Source organism: Amblyomma mixtum, chromosome 4 (genome assembly GCF_055824585.1).
Source record: "Amblyomma mixtum isolate Tamu chromosome 4, ASM5582458v1, whole genome shotgun sequence".
Classification (NCBI taxonomy): domain Eukaryota; kingdom Metazoa; phylum Arthropoda; class Arachnida; order Ixodida; family Ixodidae; genus Amblyomma; species Amblyomma mixtum.
In genome coordinates, this window is record NC_143015.1 from 87858496 (window position 1) to 87876599 (window position 18104).

The window sequence follows — 18104 nt, forward strand, 5'->3', positions numbered from 1 at the left end:
GGGGTTCGCTTCAAAGCTGTTTAGCGGGGCTCCCTAGAACATCTAGCAATCCAAAGCTTGGGAGCATTGAGGACTTGAAGCCATTTGTCGTTCGGTAGATTACGGTTGCCGAGGGCCCATAACGAGGCACACTGCGGGCCTCACAAGCAAACCTCTTGGGCTGTACACTTGTGACGGGGGCTGTACATGTAAAGCCCTCACCCAAGGGCCCTTGAGCTATCTGTAATAAAAGAAATAAATACCTTGTACAAACCCAGTAGTGCAGTCGTGTTTAACATCGTGATTGTGAACCATTGTGCAACAGTGCTCGGCCAAATCCGTGTGTCCTAGTGTCGCAGTGACGGGGGCCACCGTAGCTCGAAGGTTCGCGACAGGCACCCCTGGCAATGTGAAATAAATGCTGTGCAGGCACTGTGTGACTAAAGCCACTCCACCCTATCTCTCTCTCTCTCTCTCGTCGGAATGTGCAGGCTCCTGAGGCACCCCAACCTGCTGCAGTTGCTGGGCCGCTGCCTGGAGTCGGACCCGTTCCTCCTCATCCTGGAGGACTCGGTCATGGTTTGTGCATCTGTTTTCCCATTTAGCTTGGTTGTACCTGTCTCACAGTAGGTTTTTTTGAATGTGCAGTGGCTCATTTCAAAGCTCCTAGCTTCTTTCAGAGGTGTTGAGATTGAACACACCGGTTCTTGTCTGTAGCTGTGGATGGCTTGTGGATCACTCTGGTTATAACCGACTGATCTGTGGTTGTGAATCAGTCTGTTGTCACAGTATTAAGGCGGAAGCCTTTAATGCCTCATATTGTCGTTGGCAGCCGTATCGGCAGATGTGTCCGCGTTTCGGTTATATGCCTTATATGGGCATATGCCTATCATTACATAATTGATACTTAATCGATGGCATTCGAATGATATCGGAGTGCGATTTAAGGCATTCTGTGATAGTTGCATGATAATTAATAACAAATTGAGTAATAATAGTAAATAAATAAAACCGAGTAGGAAATTGGTCGATTTGGGGAATCGAACCCTGGTCTCAGGAGTGCGGAATCAAACCTTGGTCTCCAGTGTGAGAGGAGCAGGCTATCCACTTCATGCCAGCGCTATGCCAGCTGGATGGTTTAGTGAATATGGTGTCTTAGTTCACTCTCATCTTCCTCCCTTCCCATTACCTGAGGTTCAGGTGTCCACCCCAGATACTCCACCAGGTTCAGGTGTCCACTGAGATATGGAAAGGTTCAGGTGTCCACTGAGATATGCCAAGACAGATCCATTTCCTTTCCTCAAAAACCAATTTACCGATGAGCAAGGTTTACAGTCCAACAGGCGATGGCGTTCTGTTGCAAGATGCTGTCCTGTTCCACTCTTAGAGGGGAAGCTTAACATCTTAACCACGCATCAGTGACACAAGCAGAAACACCGCGCTTAAGGCTTCCGACTCACCACACTTTAGGTCAGCAAAGCGCCTCCCTGAATTTTTTTGGATTCTGCTTACTTTTACAACAGACCAAAATCTTGGACTCTATCAAAGTTTGCTGTAATGAGGTCAGCCTGTAGCTGTGTGGAGAACTTTGCTTGGAGTTTATAGCATCGATTGCCAGTGCAGCATGTTGAAACAAAACTCTCCTGTTCACCGGCTGGTCAACAAGAATAGGGTCCAGGTGGACCTGCATGACTGCACACATGCAGATCATGCAGGACCTGCAGAGTTGGTATTTTTTTAGGAGTGAGGTGTGGGAGAGCGTGGGGGAATGGCTCTAGGTGTCGCGTAGGGCGGACTGATGGGGGACGTTGGTGACATTAGGACATGAGACGCAGGACCCACGGAGAGAGGTAAGACCCAGGATGAATACGCACCAGAGAACACTGAGGCATAAGTGTTGGAGTTGACATTGGAAATGTGGAGGTCATTTTTGGAAAGGTCGTAGACAGTCACCTCGCTCCCGCTGTCCCCCACGTGCAGGACCTGAAGGCGTTCCTGCTGAGCAAGCGCCCCGAGGCGGAGTCCTTCCTCCTGGGTCCGGTTCCCCTGCAGGCGGCGTGCGCCATTGCCTCGGCCTTGGACCACATGCACCGGCACAGCTTTGTCCACGTGTGAGTGTCCCCACCTCCTTGTACTGTTCTTTCCTCGAACGTGAGCAGGCAGTGGTTGTGTCCAAGGAGAGGGCAGAGTGGGCATGCTGTGTTGGTAAAGTAGACTGGAGCACTGGCTTAGCCACCCACCAGCATGCTCAATAACAGACGCCGGTGCTTATTGATGCGCTATTTTATCTTCAGTAATTGCACATGTTGTGCATAGGGCTCCACTACACCATGGGCCCCCTGTGTGCCACTTTGGTTTTGCTGAAACTCCGGTGCAGATTTATTGAAGAAGCCATTAGGGTTGCAGCAATCCGTACACTCTCAGTGTTTCACAGTGCATTGCTGCGCTTTGTGGCTTTCCTCCTTTAAACACCGCTGTTGCCCAGTGGCTTAGGCATTCAACTAGGCGTTGGGACCAAATCCCACCCAGCCTTGGTGCTCACACTCTCATGGGCCCAAGCCGCTGTTGGCATCCGTGTGTGGTGCAGTTTTAGTGCACATGAAAGGAACCTCCATCTGGTTAAAATGAATCCAGAGCCCTTCAATACAGCGTAGTCCATGGGCAGCTTTGGGACGTGAAACCCAACATGCCTCTGTCTGTCCCAAGGAAAATTTATGGGCAAATTCTCTGAGTGCTTTTCTCAAGCTTTCTTAGGTGGAAAAAATGGGAGCTAATGCGGGGTTCCCCATGTCAAATTTCTGTAGTCTCCATGGTGGTGGCATTTCACTGGAGGCGAAATGCTGGAGGCCAGTGTAGTGTGAGATGCAAGTGCACGTTAAAGAACCCCAGGTGGTCGAAAGTATCCGGAGCGCTTCACTACGGCGTCCCTCATAGCTTACCGTATTTACTCGCGTAATGAACCCACCTTTTTTCCACATAGATTGACATAAATTTAGGGGGTGGGTTCATTACGCGGGAAAAAATTTTTCGAAATTTTTGAGAAGGTCGAAATTTCATGTCACATTGAGGAAAATCGCGGTCACAACCTTACCTTTATAGTACAAACACGTACGCGATGAATGTGAATAAAAATACATTTTTATTCACAAGCCTCTGGCTACTTAAGACCTCACTCGGTCTCGCTATCTGAGTCACTTCGACTAATGTCGCTTGCCACATCGTCAGCATCGGCGTCGGCCCACAGTGCGTCGTCTTCAGTGCCGTCAAGGCTGTTGGAGATGCCGGTCTTTTTGAAGCTGTGGATGATGACCTCAGTGGATATCATGCTCCACGCTTCTAGGACCCATCGGCACAGCATGTCGATGGTGGGCCTCCTGATCTTGCCTGCGGGAGTAAGGTCGTGGTTCCCCGCGGCCATCCACTCAGCATAGAGCCGCCGCACGTTGTCCTTGAAGGGCTTATTCACTGACACATCAAGGGGCTGCAGCAGTGATGTAAGGCCACCTGGGATGACAGCGAGGTCCGTGCGCAACTCGGTCATTCAGCGGCGGACATTTTTTTCGAGATGACCGCGGAAGCTGTCGAGAACAAGCAGCGATGGCAGAAGTGCTCCGGGCCGCCGTCCCCAGACTGTTTTCAGCCAGTCGGACATCAGATCAGCCGACATCCACCCCTTCTCATGTGCGCGAACGTGGATACCAGCTGGAAGAGCTCCCTTTGGCAGAGTTTTTCTCTTGAAGATAACGAACGGAGGCAGCTTCTTGCCGTCCGCTGTTATCGCCTACATCACTGTACACCGCTGCTTCTCAGCGCCCGTCGTCTTCACCAGCACACTTTTAGAACCTTTGGTATCGACCGTGCTGTTTCTTGGCATGTCGAAGCATATAGGCGTCTGGTCCGCATTCCCGATCTGCGAGAGCAGAAACTTTTTCTCCTCACGGACACGAATAACAAAGCGGTGGAAATCACGCACTTTGTCGTCGCAATCCGCCGGCAGCCGTTGGCATAACGTTGTGCGCCTTCTGAGGCACAGCCCGTTCCGTCGCATGAAACGCGTCGTCCAGCCAAAACTGGCCTTAAATTCATTTGCGGGAATGCCACGGCCTCTTGCAGTGGCCTGCGCGTGATTCTGTATGAGCTCATGGGACACGGCACATCCTTCATTGCGGAGCCTCTTGACATAATTCAAGACTTCTTCTTCCACGCGAGGAAACTTGCCCTGCTTCGGCCCTCGAAAGGTGCGGCGATCTTTCTTCGTCGCTCTCAGTTCGTCCTGCTGGTTCCTCCAGTAGCGCACACGCACGGGGTCCACACTGAAATGCCGTCCAGCCGCACGGTTTCCATGCTCTAAGGCATGCTCCACAACCTTGAGTTTGAAAGCTGCCGTGTAACTAGCGTAACGCCCCATCACACAACGCACAGCACGCACGAAATAACGCCAAGGCCGTAGCGCGCACTCAACTCCAACAGCAACAAAGCGAAGTGCTAGCGAAATGGCGACCAGCGCCGTTGAAGTGCGTTTGTCTTTACTTCGCACTGCCGCCGCCGCGCAGGCATGGCGCTATAAGCAGAGGTTTCGTTTTCGATTTCATGGAAGCCACTCGGCAACGTGCACGATCATCATCATCGCTATAAGAAAACGATGAATTAGAAAAGTTTGACAAACTGGGTCTTGAAATACAAAGAAAAAATAATAGCGTAAATAGAATAGCGTAATGGAAGCTGCGTCACCCCATTTCAATGACGATGCTCCAGTAAACCCCTTTTGCGCATCCGCCAACGAAGCACGCAGTCGATGCCCGCGTTGTTCGTGTCGCCGGTGCTCAGCATCATTCGCTTCAAAAGATGCTTATCACGGTGCGATCTGACAATTTTATGGTCGTCGACAGCGCTGGTCATTTCCGCCAAGATAACTCGAAGATGCACACACACGACGCATGGACCCCCAGGGCGGGTGCGCGTTATTTCGGCGACGGAAAAAAAAAAAATTCATTTCTCGTCTAAGAAAGTGGGGGGTAGGTTCATTACGCGAGTGGGTTCATTACGCGAGTAAATACGGTAAGTTGCTTTGGAACGTTAACACTATGGACATCAAATTTCTCACTTTGTTGGGGAACGAGGTCATTCACCCCTCCTAATTCTGCCTGTGTCCTCTCTTTCTCGGCAATGAATTTTCACTCCTGCCGTTCTCAGCTTCTATATGTGCCAGCGGTGATTTGTGATGCTCCCCATTGGTCAGTCACAGAGCGAACACACCGACGCTGTGACTGAATACCAAACGGACGGAACTCGATCGCAAGGCGTCTGCGGCTAGGCCAATGGCCCTCCCCAGTCTCAGACCAACAGAATTCGCAGCGTCGCAGGTGAAAATCGCATGCATGTCAAACAGGCTTTCCACAATTCCCGCTCTGTAGGTCCTTGTGCGTTCTTGGCCTGTTAGCACAGTCGGGCTACCGAGATGACTGGGGCAGAGACAGAACTGGCAGTTGTAACGAAGAACATCATGGGACTCCCTTTACGTGCCTCGGTTGAAAGGCCACTGCTCTTATGGCATCTTGCTGGTTTCTGTCACAGGGACCTGGCCGCACGCAGCTGCGTCGTTGACCGGAACCAGATCGTCAAGGTTGGCGACTATGGAACTTCTCTGCAGGCCTACAAGGTGAGGCCTTGCTCCGAATAGAAAAAAAAAGAAGAAATCTCTGCAGACTCTAGCACTGAAGTTTTTTTTTGGGGGGGGGGGGGGGAATACTGATGATGCTGCCCCAAACACGTACTTGTCTTTGCAAAATGGTGCTCTCCGGGTATTGATTTCTCACCTTCCTGATAGTCGTACAACTATTGCTTGATGCCAGGCACTTTGTGACTTGGCAGTTTACTTTGTTTTGCCAGAACTTGGTGCTAATGTGCAAAGAAAGCTTGCAACGTGTCTAGCGGGTTTGAAGGCCAACTTGGGCCTGTGCTCAGGAAGTGTCTACTAAGTCTGCATATCCAGATGGAAGCAGCTCGCACTGGGCATGTTGGTGTCTTAGTCCATCTGTCTCGGCGTCAGGCTACCTCTGTTCTTTTTTACCTGTCGCGATGGCTCAGTGGCTTTGGATGTTGGCTGCTGGTCCCAAGGCCACGGGTTCGATCCTAGCTGTGGCAGCCACGCTTCAATGAAAGCAAAAGAACAAACAAAACTGCCAGTGTACTGAAGCAACCCCAGGTGGTTGAAATCAATCCGGAGCCCTCCACTACAGCACCCCTCATAGCCCATGTGTGGCTTCGAGATGTTAGATCCCACAATTCACAGTTTGCTTCCATTGATTTTCTTATCGTTCTCTTCTCTCGGTGTATAAAAGTTGTTCTCTCTCTCTCTCTCTCTTCTCTCGGTGTGACTACCCCAGGAGGACTACCACTTGGTGGGCGAAGTAGCCATAGCCCTGCGTTGGAGTGCTCCCGAGTCCCTGCACTGCACTGACCTCGCCCTGGAGGCCCGGGAACTCACCAAGGAGGCGAACATCTGGTCAGTGCCCAGACGTTGGTGTATGCGTTGGTGAATGCCCCCCCTGTACTGCCTTCCTTGTGGTTTTGCTGTGAGCTCTTAATGCTGAGCAGCCAATAGCTCTCTGGTTTATTTCTAATCCCAATTGAACTACCGCCCTTAGGCACAAAACCACATTCCGAAAAGTAAGGCCTACTAGCACCACTATCCCTTTCGAAGTAACTCTCAGTATTCATACTTGATATACACCCACAATGTTCTATGCTTCATTACTGCGGCATCTCACCTTTTCATCCTGGTAGTCTCTTAGTGCTTTTCCATGGCCTTTTTCCTGTTCCCCCGAGAAATTTGTTGCGTGCAGCCAGCCTAGCAACGCCATCTGGTGTGTGTGTGCAGGAGCTTCGGGGTGCTGCTGTGGGAGCTGCTCTCCCTGGGGGCCCTGCCCTATGAGGGCCTCTCGGATGAGGAGGTGTTGAAGCGGGTGGTTGTGCAGCGCAACCTGGTGCCCTCCAGGCCCACCACGCCGGCCGGCCGACACACTGATCGCTTGTGAGTTTTTCTGTCTTTTTGTGTCTGCCACTTGCTTCACTGTTCACAACAATGGAGCATGTGACGAGGAGCTGGATTCGGTCTTAACGGGGTGTGGTCTGCAGTCATTGATGAGGATAGTTTTAGCAGCCATGCTGTTCAAGCCGGAGGTTGTTCTGTTAGTCGTGCACAGCGGTGGCTGTGTTCGCAGTAATGAAGTCACCCACAGATGCCAGACACCTGACGCCCTCTGTCGGAGCAGACGACAACTATTTTATTAGTTGTTGTAGTCTGCAGTCATTGATGAGGATAGTTTTAGCAGCCATGCTGTTTAAGCCGGAGGTTGTTCCGTTAGTTGTGCGCAGCGGTGGGTGTGTTCGCAGTAAGGAGGTCACCGAAGGACGCCTGACGCCCTCTGTTGGAGCGGACGACAACTATTGCATTAGTTGTCTGCTCTGACAGGGGGCGTCAGGTGTCCGTGTGTGGTACTAAAATAAACAATTGTACGTACTGATGACTGAGTGTTTGTTGACCTTGGGGGGGGGGGTTACTATAGATGACAACAGATAGAGATGACGAGTTTAATCACGGTTAACTTAGTCGAACCAAGCTCAAACAGCATCGCTGTGTCGTCAGTCTTACATGAGAGTGTAAATCTGCCCTGCAATTTTTGTTATACTTTTTCTTGTCCATTTACGTGGCCATTTATGACAGCGTTGGTGCACAGAGCACAGTTCTTCCTTCTTGCAAAGCATGACGTTTCTGCATTGAGTTTGAAGTGACTGTTGGGAGGCTTATGGACGGGCTTATGGACAGGCTTATGGACAGGCTTATGGACAGGCTTATGGACAGGCTTATGGACAGGCTTATGGACAGGCTTATGGAGGAGGCTTATGGAGGTTCATGTACAGGAAGACTGCTTGTCAGGCCTTGGCAAGCGACAAGAGTTTCACCTTGTCGTTTCATGCTGGCACAGGTACCAAGTGGCCACCTGGTGCTGGAGTGAGGTGGTCAACGACCGGCCGTCCATGCACGAGCTGCGCGAGCTGCTCGGACACCTGCAGCGCGAGAACAGTGACGCGCACGACTTCGAGTCGCGCTGGTCCGCCCTCCGGCCCGAGCGTGTCAAGGAGCACAACCTGGCCCCCAACCACCCGGCTGCACTCTCTTTGTCCCGGCTCGGCTTCGAGAGCGACTTCGTCGCCGCCAGCCTGCAGAACCTGCATGGCAGCGCCGAGGACCTCCGCACGGAGCCGACCGTGGAAGAAGAGGAGGAAGAAGAGCTGACGTCGTTCCACATCTCGGAGGCGATCCGCGACCTGGACGCCATCCTGGCAGCCGAGTCGGGCTCCACCACGGCCTCCGTCGACCTGCCTAGCGAGTCGATGCAGCGGCAGGACAGCCTGGGCAACGAGTCGGTCGACTCGCGGGAGCTGAACTCGCTCGGCTTCAAGAAGAGCGCTTCGGTCGAAGACCTGCTCCGCGAGGGGCCCGAGAAGGTGGCCGAGATGTTCCGCATCACAGTCATCGATGATGTGGATGCCAGTGGTAGTGAACCCCGCAGCCTTGGGGCGGACTCGGACATCTGGAGGCGGCTCGACGATGGTCCCGTGACGACACCTGGCAATGGTGCGGTGAATGGTGGGGTCGTTGCTAGTGGCGGCAGTGGTGCCGCATCCTCGAACGTGGGCATCTGGGGCAGTGGCGCTGGTGATGCGGCGCAACAAGTGACGGAGGCATCAGCGCATCCAGCCGATAGGGACAATGGTCAGCGGAACTCCTCGGCAACGACAGCGGCACGCGAGGACGTAAGTAACGGAGTCGCGGGACGGTTTGGTGGTGGTTGCACTTCAGCACACGGCTGTTTCCTGCCCCCTCCGGCCGCTAACTCCGTCATCGGTGGCACGCTGAGCACTAACACCCCAGACGCTTCTTCCTCCTCCGGTGACGCCGCCGCCGCCCTGGAAGCGGCGACTGATTCGCGCGCCCCTGTCTTGACTTGCAGTCAGAGCGGAGACGACTCTGAGACGTCGACGCCGGCTGCCGCGGCGGCTCCCGAGCCGACAACAAAGGCTGGCAGTAACAGCAGCCGCGACAGTGCTTCGTACGTGACGGCACTGGAGTCGGAGGAATCGAGCTGCGGGCTGGTGCCGGGACTCTTGGACCGTCCGGCGTCTGAGTCGGAGACTATGTTTCTGACGGCCATGCCGGACTGCGACGACACGTCGGACTGCTCCGAAGCGACCTTGGCTGATGATGATGATGATAACTTTGCGAGCCCGCAGGCGCAGTGTGTGCGAACGTCGACGCCGACGATGGACTGTCCGAGTCCTAGCGTGTCGCCGATTCCCAAGTGTGCGTCGTGGAACGTGGGGGACGATATCGAGGAGTCGGCACTTTCGGACCTGACGACGGAGGAGGATGATGCGGGGAGGGGAGGTTCTTCGTTTGAGGACTCGCTCGCGATCACCGAGGACTCGTTTGTGGGCGAGATGCGCAGGATTGCCAATGAGGCTGTGGCACAGCACCGACAGGTGATGCAGAATGGACCGACGGTCACAAACGGGCATTTGTGCAATGGACCGGTAGCACCGGAGGATGGTGAGCATTCCAGCTGGCATTTCTTCTCCGACTTTCAATGTTTCTTTTACTGCGGAAAATTGGCAGGCGCATTGGTGGAAATGTGTAACTGCGAGTGCACATCGGTTTGTGTGAACTTGTCATGCCTCATTATTAAATTGTATCTGAGCATGTGGATATTAACAGAGGTATCCGTTGTGAGCCTTAGCAAGCCATAGTGAATGGGTTTGTTGAGCGTCCAGTTACTCTGAGTGAGCCCAACCAAGTCATAGCCTAAGCAGGCACTGGTCTGAGAGCGAGTCCTTGTGCAGTATGTGTCACACTAGAGGTGGACGCGAGGAAAGGTTAATCCGGCTCACAATTCGAGTAAAGTCTGTTTCAGTGTGGGGCGAAAAAAAAAAGGCTTGGAGAGCTCGAGAGGAGGAGCTTGAAGTCGCACTCCTGCTTTGCAGTGAAACCTTCTTTTCTTTGACCATTTCTCATGTTCCCTGTAAGTACGACTCCTACTGTACACGCGTTCTTGTTGGTTTGAGCTCGCCCAAAATAATTGATTGCAAGGAGCTGAAAACAGCTTTGGTTGAGAAGACAGAGGTTGGGACGGGGGGGGGGGGGGGGGGGGGGGGGGGGCTGTTTCGTCAGTGAAGTGATCAGCTGTTCGAAATTGCTAGTGCTTGCAGACTTGTCCGATCCTCTGCACACCTCATGTCGTTGTGAGTGAGTTTCTGCTCGTGTACTGGTGTTTCTTTGCTCGCACACACTCTAGCTCGAGCGAGTTAGTGCATCCAGATATGTGGGCAAGTGATTTGGCCTGTGTTGGTGTGTCGGACATTCGGCAAAGACTTCAACAGTCATCTCATTCCCTTTGTGAGCAGTTTTTCAGAGGTGATCTTGTAAACAAGATCAACTATAATAGGGTGCCTACAGACACAAATGTTGAAATATTAGCCAAAGATATGATTTCTGAACTCAGATACAGGGTTAGGGTTATCATGCAGCCAGCCAGTTTCAATCTCGGGCATCACGGGGAACGTAATGATTTTCATTCTTGGCTACCCAGCATCTTTGACATTTCTGTTAGCATAGAAATTAGCATCGAGTGTTCTACCATCTGAAGAGAATCGTACAGTATTGTAAGTTGAGGCATTTTGATCAACTTGTCTGGTGCTGTAACCTGGGTGCAGGCTACGTTTCAGAAGCCAAAGGTCAGCCCAGGTGGCTTGTGTTTGGAAGCACTTTGTCTGCGGTGTCTAATGCTGATCTCAATCCAGCTTACATTGAGCTGTTAATTACAGACCATTGAAATGGCTCGTGACAAACGTAATGGACCCCATTACAAGGCTGAGATGAATCTTGCTTCGCACTAGACAAGTAGACTGGCATGCGCTTGCTTCTTCTAGAGCCTCGCTTCTTTTTCCCACCAGGGGACAGCAGCGACGAAGAGGGCCTGGTGGAGTACGACCTCAACGACATTTCCTCGGTCTTGGATAATGCCGGGGGCCAGGGGGTGCTGCCGTCTCCGCGGTCAGCGTGGCCGCCTCTCGAGGACTCGCCCGTGTGCGGAGAGGAGGAGGAGATCCTGACGGTGAACACCCTGACCCACGAGATCACCGTGAGGCCGGCGGCCGCAGGCGTAGTCTTCGACGGCCGGGAAGTGCTGGCCGGCGTGGAAGAGGGCGAGGAGGATGGCAGTCCCCCGGGGACGCCTGAGCGGCAACTACACAGCAGGTGCGCTGGTTTGGAGCTTTACCTTTTCTTCTTTCTTTACTCGGCTGCTGGCCCGAAAGACGCAGGTTCGATCCCGGCCGCGGCGGCTGAATTTCGATGGAGGCGAAGTTCTAGAGGCCCGTGTGCTGTGCGATGTCAGTGCACGGTAAAGAACCCCGGGTGGTCGAAATTTCCGGAGCCCTTCACTACGGCGTACCTCATAGCCTTAGTTACTTTGGGACGTTAAACCCCAATAAACCAAACCAAACCAAACCTTTTCTTCTTTAAAGTGATTTCTGTAGATGTTGCTGATGCCGCTGGATGGGCCCATGCTATGTTTATAGACCTACTCGCAGAAACGAAGTGGACTCGGATTTTCTTCAAACTGATGCGCATTGACTTTTTAAGAGTGGTGTTCTTGGTGATGGATTTTTATAAAGCATGACAGAAGAGAGAAGAAAAAGATGTGTCCTCTTATGTTCTACCCATCTCTGTGCCATACACCAAACTGCCTCAAGAGTAGGTTTAACGTGAGAGCGTTCAGGCTCTCGTTCTGCCCAAAATCCGGCGGCGGCGGCGTTGAGGGAAAAATTCCTGGAGAAGCAACCTAGGTGAGTATTTAAGTCACGTGACTTTGCGGTGTCATCACGACCTGCCCGTTGGATTGTGAGCTGACTGATCACTGCGGTAGGTGGCAGTTGAAATAATGATTGGCCACGACAGGTTGCTCGGGAAGAGCAACCTGGGTCGTGCAAGCCCCACCGCTGGCAGCACCTGCCATCGCAGGACAGTGGAGCATCGCTTAACTGCTGTGCTACTGCCCCGGGAGTGGTATGAGGACACCCAGGGGCCTGAATGTTACGGAATGACCAATTCCGATTGTATGGGCCTATTATCGCTATTGCATCATGCCTTTAAAGCAGAGGTTAAGTGTTCTCTCTAGTGAAACCTAAGCACCTAAAACGTAAGCACAGTGTTTGTGCACCTAATTCACAATTCGCCTAACTACACTAAATTGCCAGTCATCTTTTTTTTTTTTTTTCTGTGGACAAAGCACGAAAGCACAAAGCCATTCGCTTCGTTCATTCTGCATATTCATGTACGATCCGCGTTTCATCTCTAAAGAATAATTCCAGTCTCGAAAGCCTTGAAGCTCGCTGTCGCGTTGCCTGCATGTGTTTGCTCCAAGTTTTTCCATAGCACGCTGAATCAAACACATTACATTTCTCATCCGACCCGTGTATTTCGCCGCACTGCACACCCGTTTCAGATCACCCGGCCTCTGTCGCGTACTGCAACTTTTTCAGGTTCCTTTTTTCCCCGCACCATTGTTGACTGGAATGCCCTCCCTGCCGATGTTGCCGCCATCACGTGCCCATCTTCATTCTTATCTGCTGTAACCACTTGTATCATACTGCAATGACATGTATTTATTATTGTTGAATATATTAACCCACCCCTTATGTAATACCCCCTGAAGGGGGTCTTTAAGGTGAATAAAGTGAAGTGAAGTGAAAGGATGGGTGCCGAGCTGCAAAACACTTAGCCTCTGGGACTAGCGCACTGAACTAAGGATGCCGAGAGAGTTCCAGTTTCTTAGAAGTGCTAGTGGTACTGTGGCTAGCCCTCGGAACTTTCACCACACTGCTCCTTCACACAGTATGAGCCATCCAGTGTGTGGGTTGTGTTGCTGACTCATTTGGCTGCTGCTGCTGCAGGCATGCGAGCGGATTGGACGAGGATGCGGAGGACACGGACGACACCAGCAGCACGGGGACGTCGTGCACCTCTACGTCCGGGTCGTTTGAGTGCCTCGCCCAGGAGGAGGAGGCGGGAGGGGAAGAAGAGGGCAAGGCAGCCAACAACCTGGCGGCGGGGGGCACGGCGACATCGTCTGCCGCTGTGCGGCCACGCAGCCTGGAGGGCAGCCCCGACGCCCAGAAGCAGCTCAGCACCTGGGACCGTGGGGCCACCCCCACCAAGTCGGCTCTCAAGTCAGCCGGCAACCGGCGCCAGTCCGGTTCGGGGAAGGTGAGTGCGCTCAAGTTTGCAGCGAAACACGAGCCAAATTAGTTATCCGCAGGGTGACAGATGGCAGCACTTACCAAATTAGTTATCACGCAGGGTGACAGATGGCAGCACTTACAAAATTAGTTATCACGCAGGGTGACAGATGGCAGCACTTACCAAATTAGTTATCACGCAGGGTGACAGATGGCAGCACTTACCAAATTAGTTATCACGCAGGGTGACAGATGGCAGCACTTACCAAATTAGTTATCACGCAGGGTGACAGATGGCAGCACTTACCAAATTAGTTATTATGCAGGGTGACAGATGGCAGCACTTACCAAATTAGTTATCACGCAGGGTGACAGATGGCAGCACTTACCAAATTAGTTATCACGCAGGGTGACAGATGGTACATCACTTACCAATTTAGTTATCACGCAGGGTGACAGATGGCAGCACTTACCAAATTAGTTATTACGCAGGGTGACAGATGGCAGCACTTACCAAATTAGTTATCACGCAGGGTGACAGATGGCAGCACTTACCAAATTAGTTATCACGCAGGGTGACAGATGGCAGCACTTACCAAATTAGTTATCACGCAGGGTGACAGATGGCAGCACTTACCAAATTAGTAATCACGCAGGGTGACAGATGGCAGCACTTACCAAATTAGTTATCACGCAGGGTGACAGATGGCAGCACTTACCAAATTAGTTATTACGCAGGGTGACAGATGGCAGCACTTACCAATTAGTTATCACGCAGGGTGACAGATGGCAGCACTTGCCAAATTAGTTATCATGCAGGGTGACAGATGGTACATCACTGGTAAGCGATGTACCATCTGTCACACTGCGGGATAAACAATTTGGTAAGTGACGTACCATGGTTGGTAAGCGACGTACCATCTGTCACACTGCATGATACAGTCAACGACCAAATTTTCGGACGCCCAAATTTTCAGACATGCCCGATATTTCGGACGTCTTCACGGCACTGCCACGAGCCCCATGGAATCAATGTATAAGGACATCTGAAATTTTGGACACTCGAACCCCCCAGCACATTGCGCCTGTGTGGTTTGCAATTCATACTGTTCTTGAATGTCTTCCGCTGCACGAACTTTAACCTTAGTCTGAGTTCACGGAACTAAGCTGTGCCGAGTCTTTCATCCCGAATACGCAAAGAGGTAGCAGCGAAACACGTGGGAGGCGTACGGCCTCACAGAGATTGCGAGCACAAAAAGAAACGGTGGTGCATTTCAGAGCAAGGTCAACGTACCCACGGCAAAATGCACCGCAACCCAACTCTTCTATTGTAAAACCGGAAACAACTGGTGTTTCGATGACAGGCAAGACGCCTCATTATACGCAAGCCACCACAGAGTGCATATCGCCGGATACGATGCCGATTTTGGGTGTAGTCGCTAGGCCTAATGGCGAAGGCCAACGCTGACTGAGCGCTTGCTTCGGCCGTTTCTCGGTTCTTAATGTTTCGCCGTCTTCGTGTTCTCATGACGGGCCCATCGTCCTGCGGGCGCAGCGCAGTTACCGCAGCGGCGTGTTCGCTTTCCCGTTTAGACTTTGTCCCAACCCGTGCATTCATCGGCGACATGCCGAGGGCAGCACAGCCAGGCCGAGCTCGTGAAAGCAGTCACCGCCCGTCGTCCGTGCACATGTCGCGCGGTGAAACATACTCATGAGGAGCTTTAGAATATGTGCATTACAACTGGCTGCTTCCTCCGGCGTATTGGTAATAAGTTCATGATTTTTTCGGTGAAATTTGATTTTCCGGACTGCCCGATTCTTCGGTCCTTTTCACGGTCCCCAGAGAGTCTGAACAATTGGTCATCGACTGTAACTAATTTGATGTGTGACGTACCATGGTAAGGGCTGCCATCTGTCACACTGTGTGATAACTAATTTGGTAAGTGACGTGCCATGGTAAGTGCTGCCATCTGTCACGCTGCGTGATAACTAATTTGACTTGCCAGTCTTATAAGTATACGAGGACTTTCAGCTGTGCCAAAAGTGAGCTTAATAGGCTTTATATGTACTGAGTACAGAATAAGAAATGAGTCAGTGCAAAGGGGGAAAAGGGGCCGGCAGTCTTTTCGTCCTCGACAGTAGTGAATTCATTTACGTGGTGGCCCAGATAAGGTTACAGCAGTCGCACGGATCGCACAGTTGGGTGCATGCCTGCTACAGTTTTCGTCCAGCGCAGCGGATGGTATACTCAGACTTTGTCGCTGCTTTCGTTCTGTGATGGTGGTATAGACCTTTCCAATGAGGTCCCCCTGGGCGCTGCCATATTGTTCACTGGACTGCAGTGGGCACCTTGTGCTAGCACGGTGGAAGCTTCGGCAGCAGAACCGGTTTCCGGCAGTTCAGAGAGGAGGTGTTTCGGCAACATCCTCGCCCGATGGAAAGGTCTATAATCGTTCCTCGTTAATGCGACCCCCTGTTAATGCGGACAACTCGAACTGTGGACAGTTTTTCTGGGGACGAAACTTTTTCAATGTATTTTACGCCTCGTTAATGCGGAAACCCGCTGTCCGGACAATGGACAGGATGGAAATGTGTAGAGCCCATTGGGACGCAAGTATTTTTGTCGCTTTAATGTGGAGAGCGACGAGAAAGAGATCCCGAGTGCCTCTACCAGATGTTCTGTTGCTTACAATTTGAGTGCAAAACACCAGAGAAAGCCAGCGCAAATATACAAGTGCCATAGCAATGGGATTGTTTTGTGTGCACGGTTTCGTGCCTTACAGTGGAAGATGACCAGTCAACGCTCCTTATCATTTGTCGCATTGCATTAGTGGCTGAGAAAAAAAAATTGGCAGTGACCTAGCTCTGCTATGCCAGTGTATACGTAGCGTAAGCGGCTAACTGCCAAGCGACAACCTCGGGGGTCTGAGGAATCGACGTCCAGTCTTCTCCGCCGACTGGCAGCGGCCCGACTCTCTTTAACCTCCATGAAGAGCGCACTGCATCAACCGCATGTCCCGAGCATCATGCACGCACGGTGCGCCCTCCTTGCACATGCCCAGTAGCGCGCGGTTTTCGTCAACACAGCGGCGGCGACGGCAGCGAGGACGACGCAGATGTGCCTCTCGTGACGTCATGCGACTGCAGCGCCTGCGCAGTATGGTCGGCGCAGAGGGCACGCGAAGCCCCTTCCAACCAGCGTAGTGTAGCTTACGCTACAACAAATTATCTTTATGCTCCGTTGAAAACCACATTCAGCGGCTGTCAGCCGAGTGAGTGCAGAATTTAGGAACGTGAACAGCTCTAGTAGAAGATACGTGATCTCTCCAAGAGACACTGTCATGTGCATCATGGTCCACTAGGCGCTTCAAACATGCTTCAACCTACAGCGCAGGATTTTCAAGATAATGGCGACCGGAATAATGCACCTTGAGCTGCTAAGATTGCCCAGTTTCCACTTCACTGCCCGCCACTGTGCACAGAAGTAGTCTGTAATGATAAAATGCTTTGTCAAGATATTTCTTATAGTTTTTCTTCATGGTTCATTATTACGGCCAACTCGCTTTATGGACACACATGCTTGGGAACCAAAGTGTCCATATTAATGAGGCACGACTGTATACTACTTGGGGCTCACCGCTTAAACATACAGGGTTCTTTTGAACCAGTCTAAGAATGACTGGTTTGTTGTATTGGGGTTTAACGTCCCGAAGCAACTCAGGCTACGAGAGACGCCGTAGTGAAGGGCTCCGGAAATTTCGACCACCTGGGGTTCTTTAACGTGAGTCAGCAAAAGTAAACCAAAGTAGCGATTGTGAATGCAAGTCGAGCAAGAATACAACCAGAAACTTGGTACAGCCGGAGTCTGAGTAAATTGGTGAGTGAAAGACAATGGAATGAGAATCGGAATTGATTGGCGAGTGAAAGAAAACTGCTGTGGCATTTCCCCTTTGCACCAATCCACCTGATTGCCCCCCACATGTTTTCTGCTCCGTTGCACCTCCTTTCGCTGCTCTCACCCCTCCACTCCCCCCCCTCCTACCATTGCTGTTTGTTGCAGGGTTCGACCTCTCTCCGCAAGACGGTGTCATTCCACGATGTCATCTCGTCTGTGCACCACTACGCGGCTGATGAAGAGGCACCCCCGTCGCCACCTCCGTCTGCTCCTGCCTCTGCCCTCGACTATGCCAGCCTCAAAGGTGAACTTCTTGCTGCGTCAGCAGTTAAAGGCATGTTTCCCTATTCTGCGGCGTTGGCGTTTGCAGTGTAGCATGAAGGAGTGTGAAGGGGAAGAGGGGTGGTGGTGGTGAAAAACATTTATCGTCTATTTTTACAGAGAGGTGATTGGGGTAGGCCCTATTGGCCCTTTCCCCTAACAATACTAGGTGGAGCCCCTATTCCGGGGCCCCATTGGCAAGCAACGCCGCCCGCGTCCGGTGAACCAAGGCCTTTTGGGTCTTTAGGTCCTGACAGCCGAGCAGGGCCGCCTCCCAGTCCTCTCTGGTGGGGTTGGGGTTGGGGGGGATAGATGGGTTTGACTGACACGCCCAAACCATGTGGAAGGTGTCAGCCACCTCCCCACAGAACTGGCACGCGCCATCAAAGGATGTATTGAAATGTTTAAGCACCGCCGGGCACAGTACAGTGTTAGTAAGAATTTTGATGAGGAGACGCTCGTCAGCGCGATCCAGTCCCTTACAAGGGGCCGGGTAGCGCCGGTGCTCCTCCTTGTAGTAATCGGGGATGTGTTTGAATGTAAGGGCCAGATTGTCTGATTGGGAGTAGGCTTCCAAGGATAGGGAGATAGCCCGGGGAGAGAGTGCGCG

General features: G+C 52.1%; 1 protein-coding gene across 1 annotated transcript in view; it reads left to right on the forward strand.

Moving 5' to 3' along the window:
* The window catches only part of LOC149347328 (uncharacterized), a 53318-nt gene that overhangs the window by 26934 nt on the left and 8280 nt on the right, over positions 1-18104 (forward strand). Inside the window, exons 7-15 of the mRNA XM_089587006.1 lie at positions 471-558; positions 1960-2090; positions 5554-5638; positions 6366-6484; positions 6860-7012; positions 7968-9592; positions 10993-11296; positions 12994-13306; positions 17339-17477. Of these exons, the coding sequence (XP_089443132.1) occupies positions 471-558; positions 1960-2090; positions 5554-5638; positions 6366-6484; positions 6860-7012; positions 7968-9592; positions 10993-11296; positions 12994-13306; positions 17339-17477 (2957 nt within the window). The remainder of the gene's footprint in view (positions 1-470; positions 559-1959; positions 2091-5553; positions 5639-6365; positions 6485-6859; positions 7013-7967; positions 9593-10992; positions 11297-12993; positions 13307-17338; positions 17478-18104) is intronic.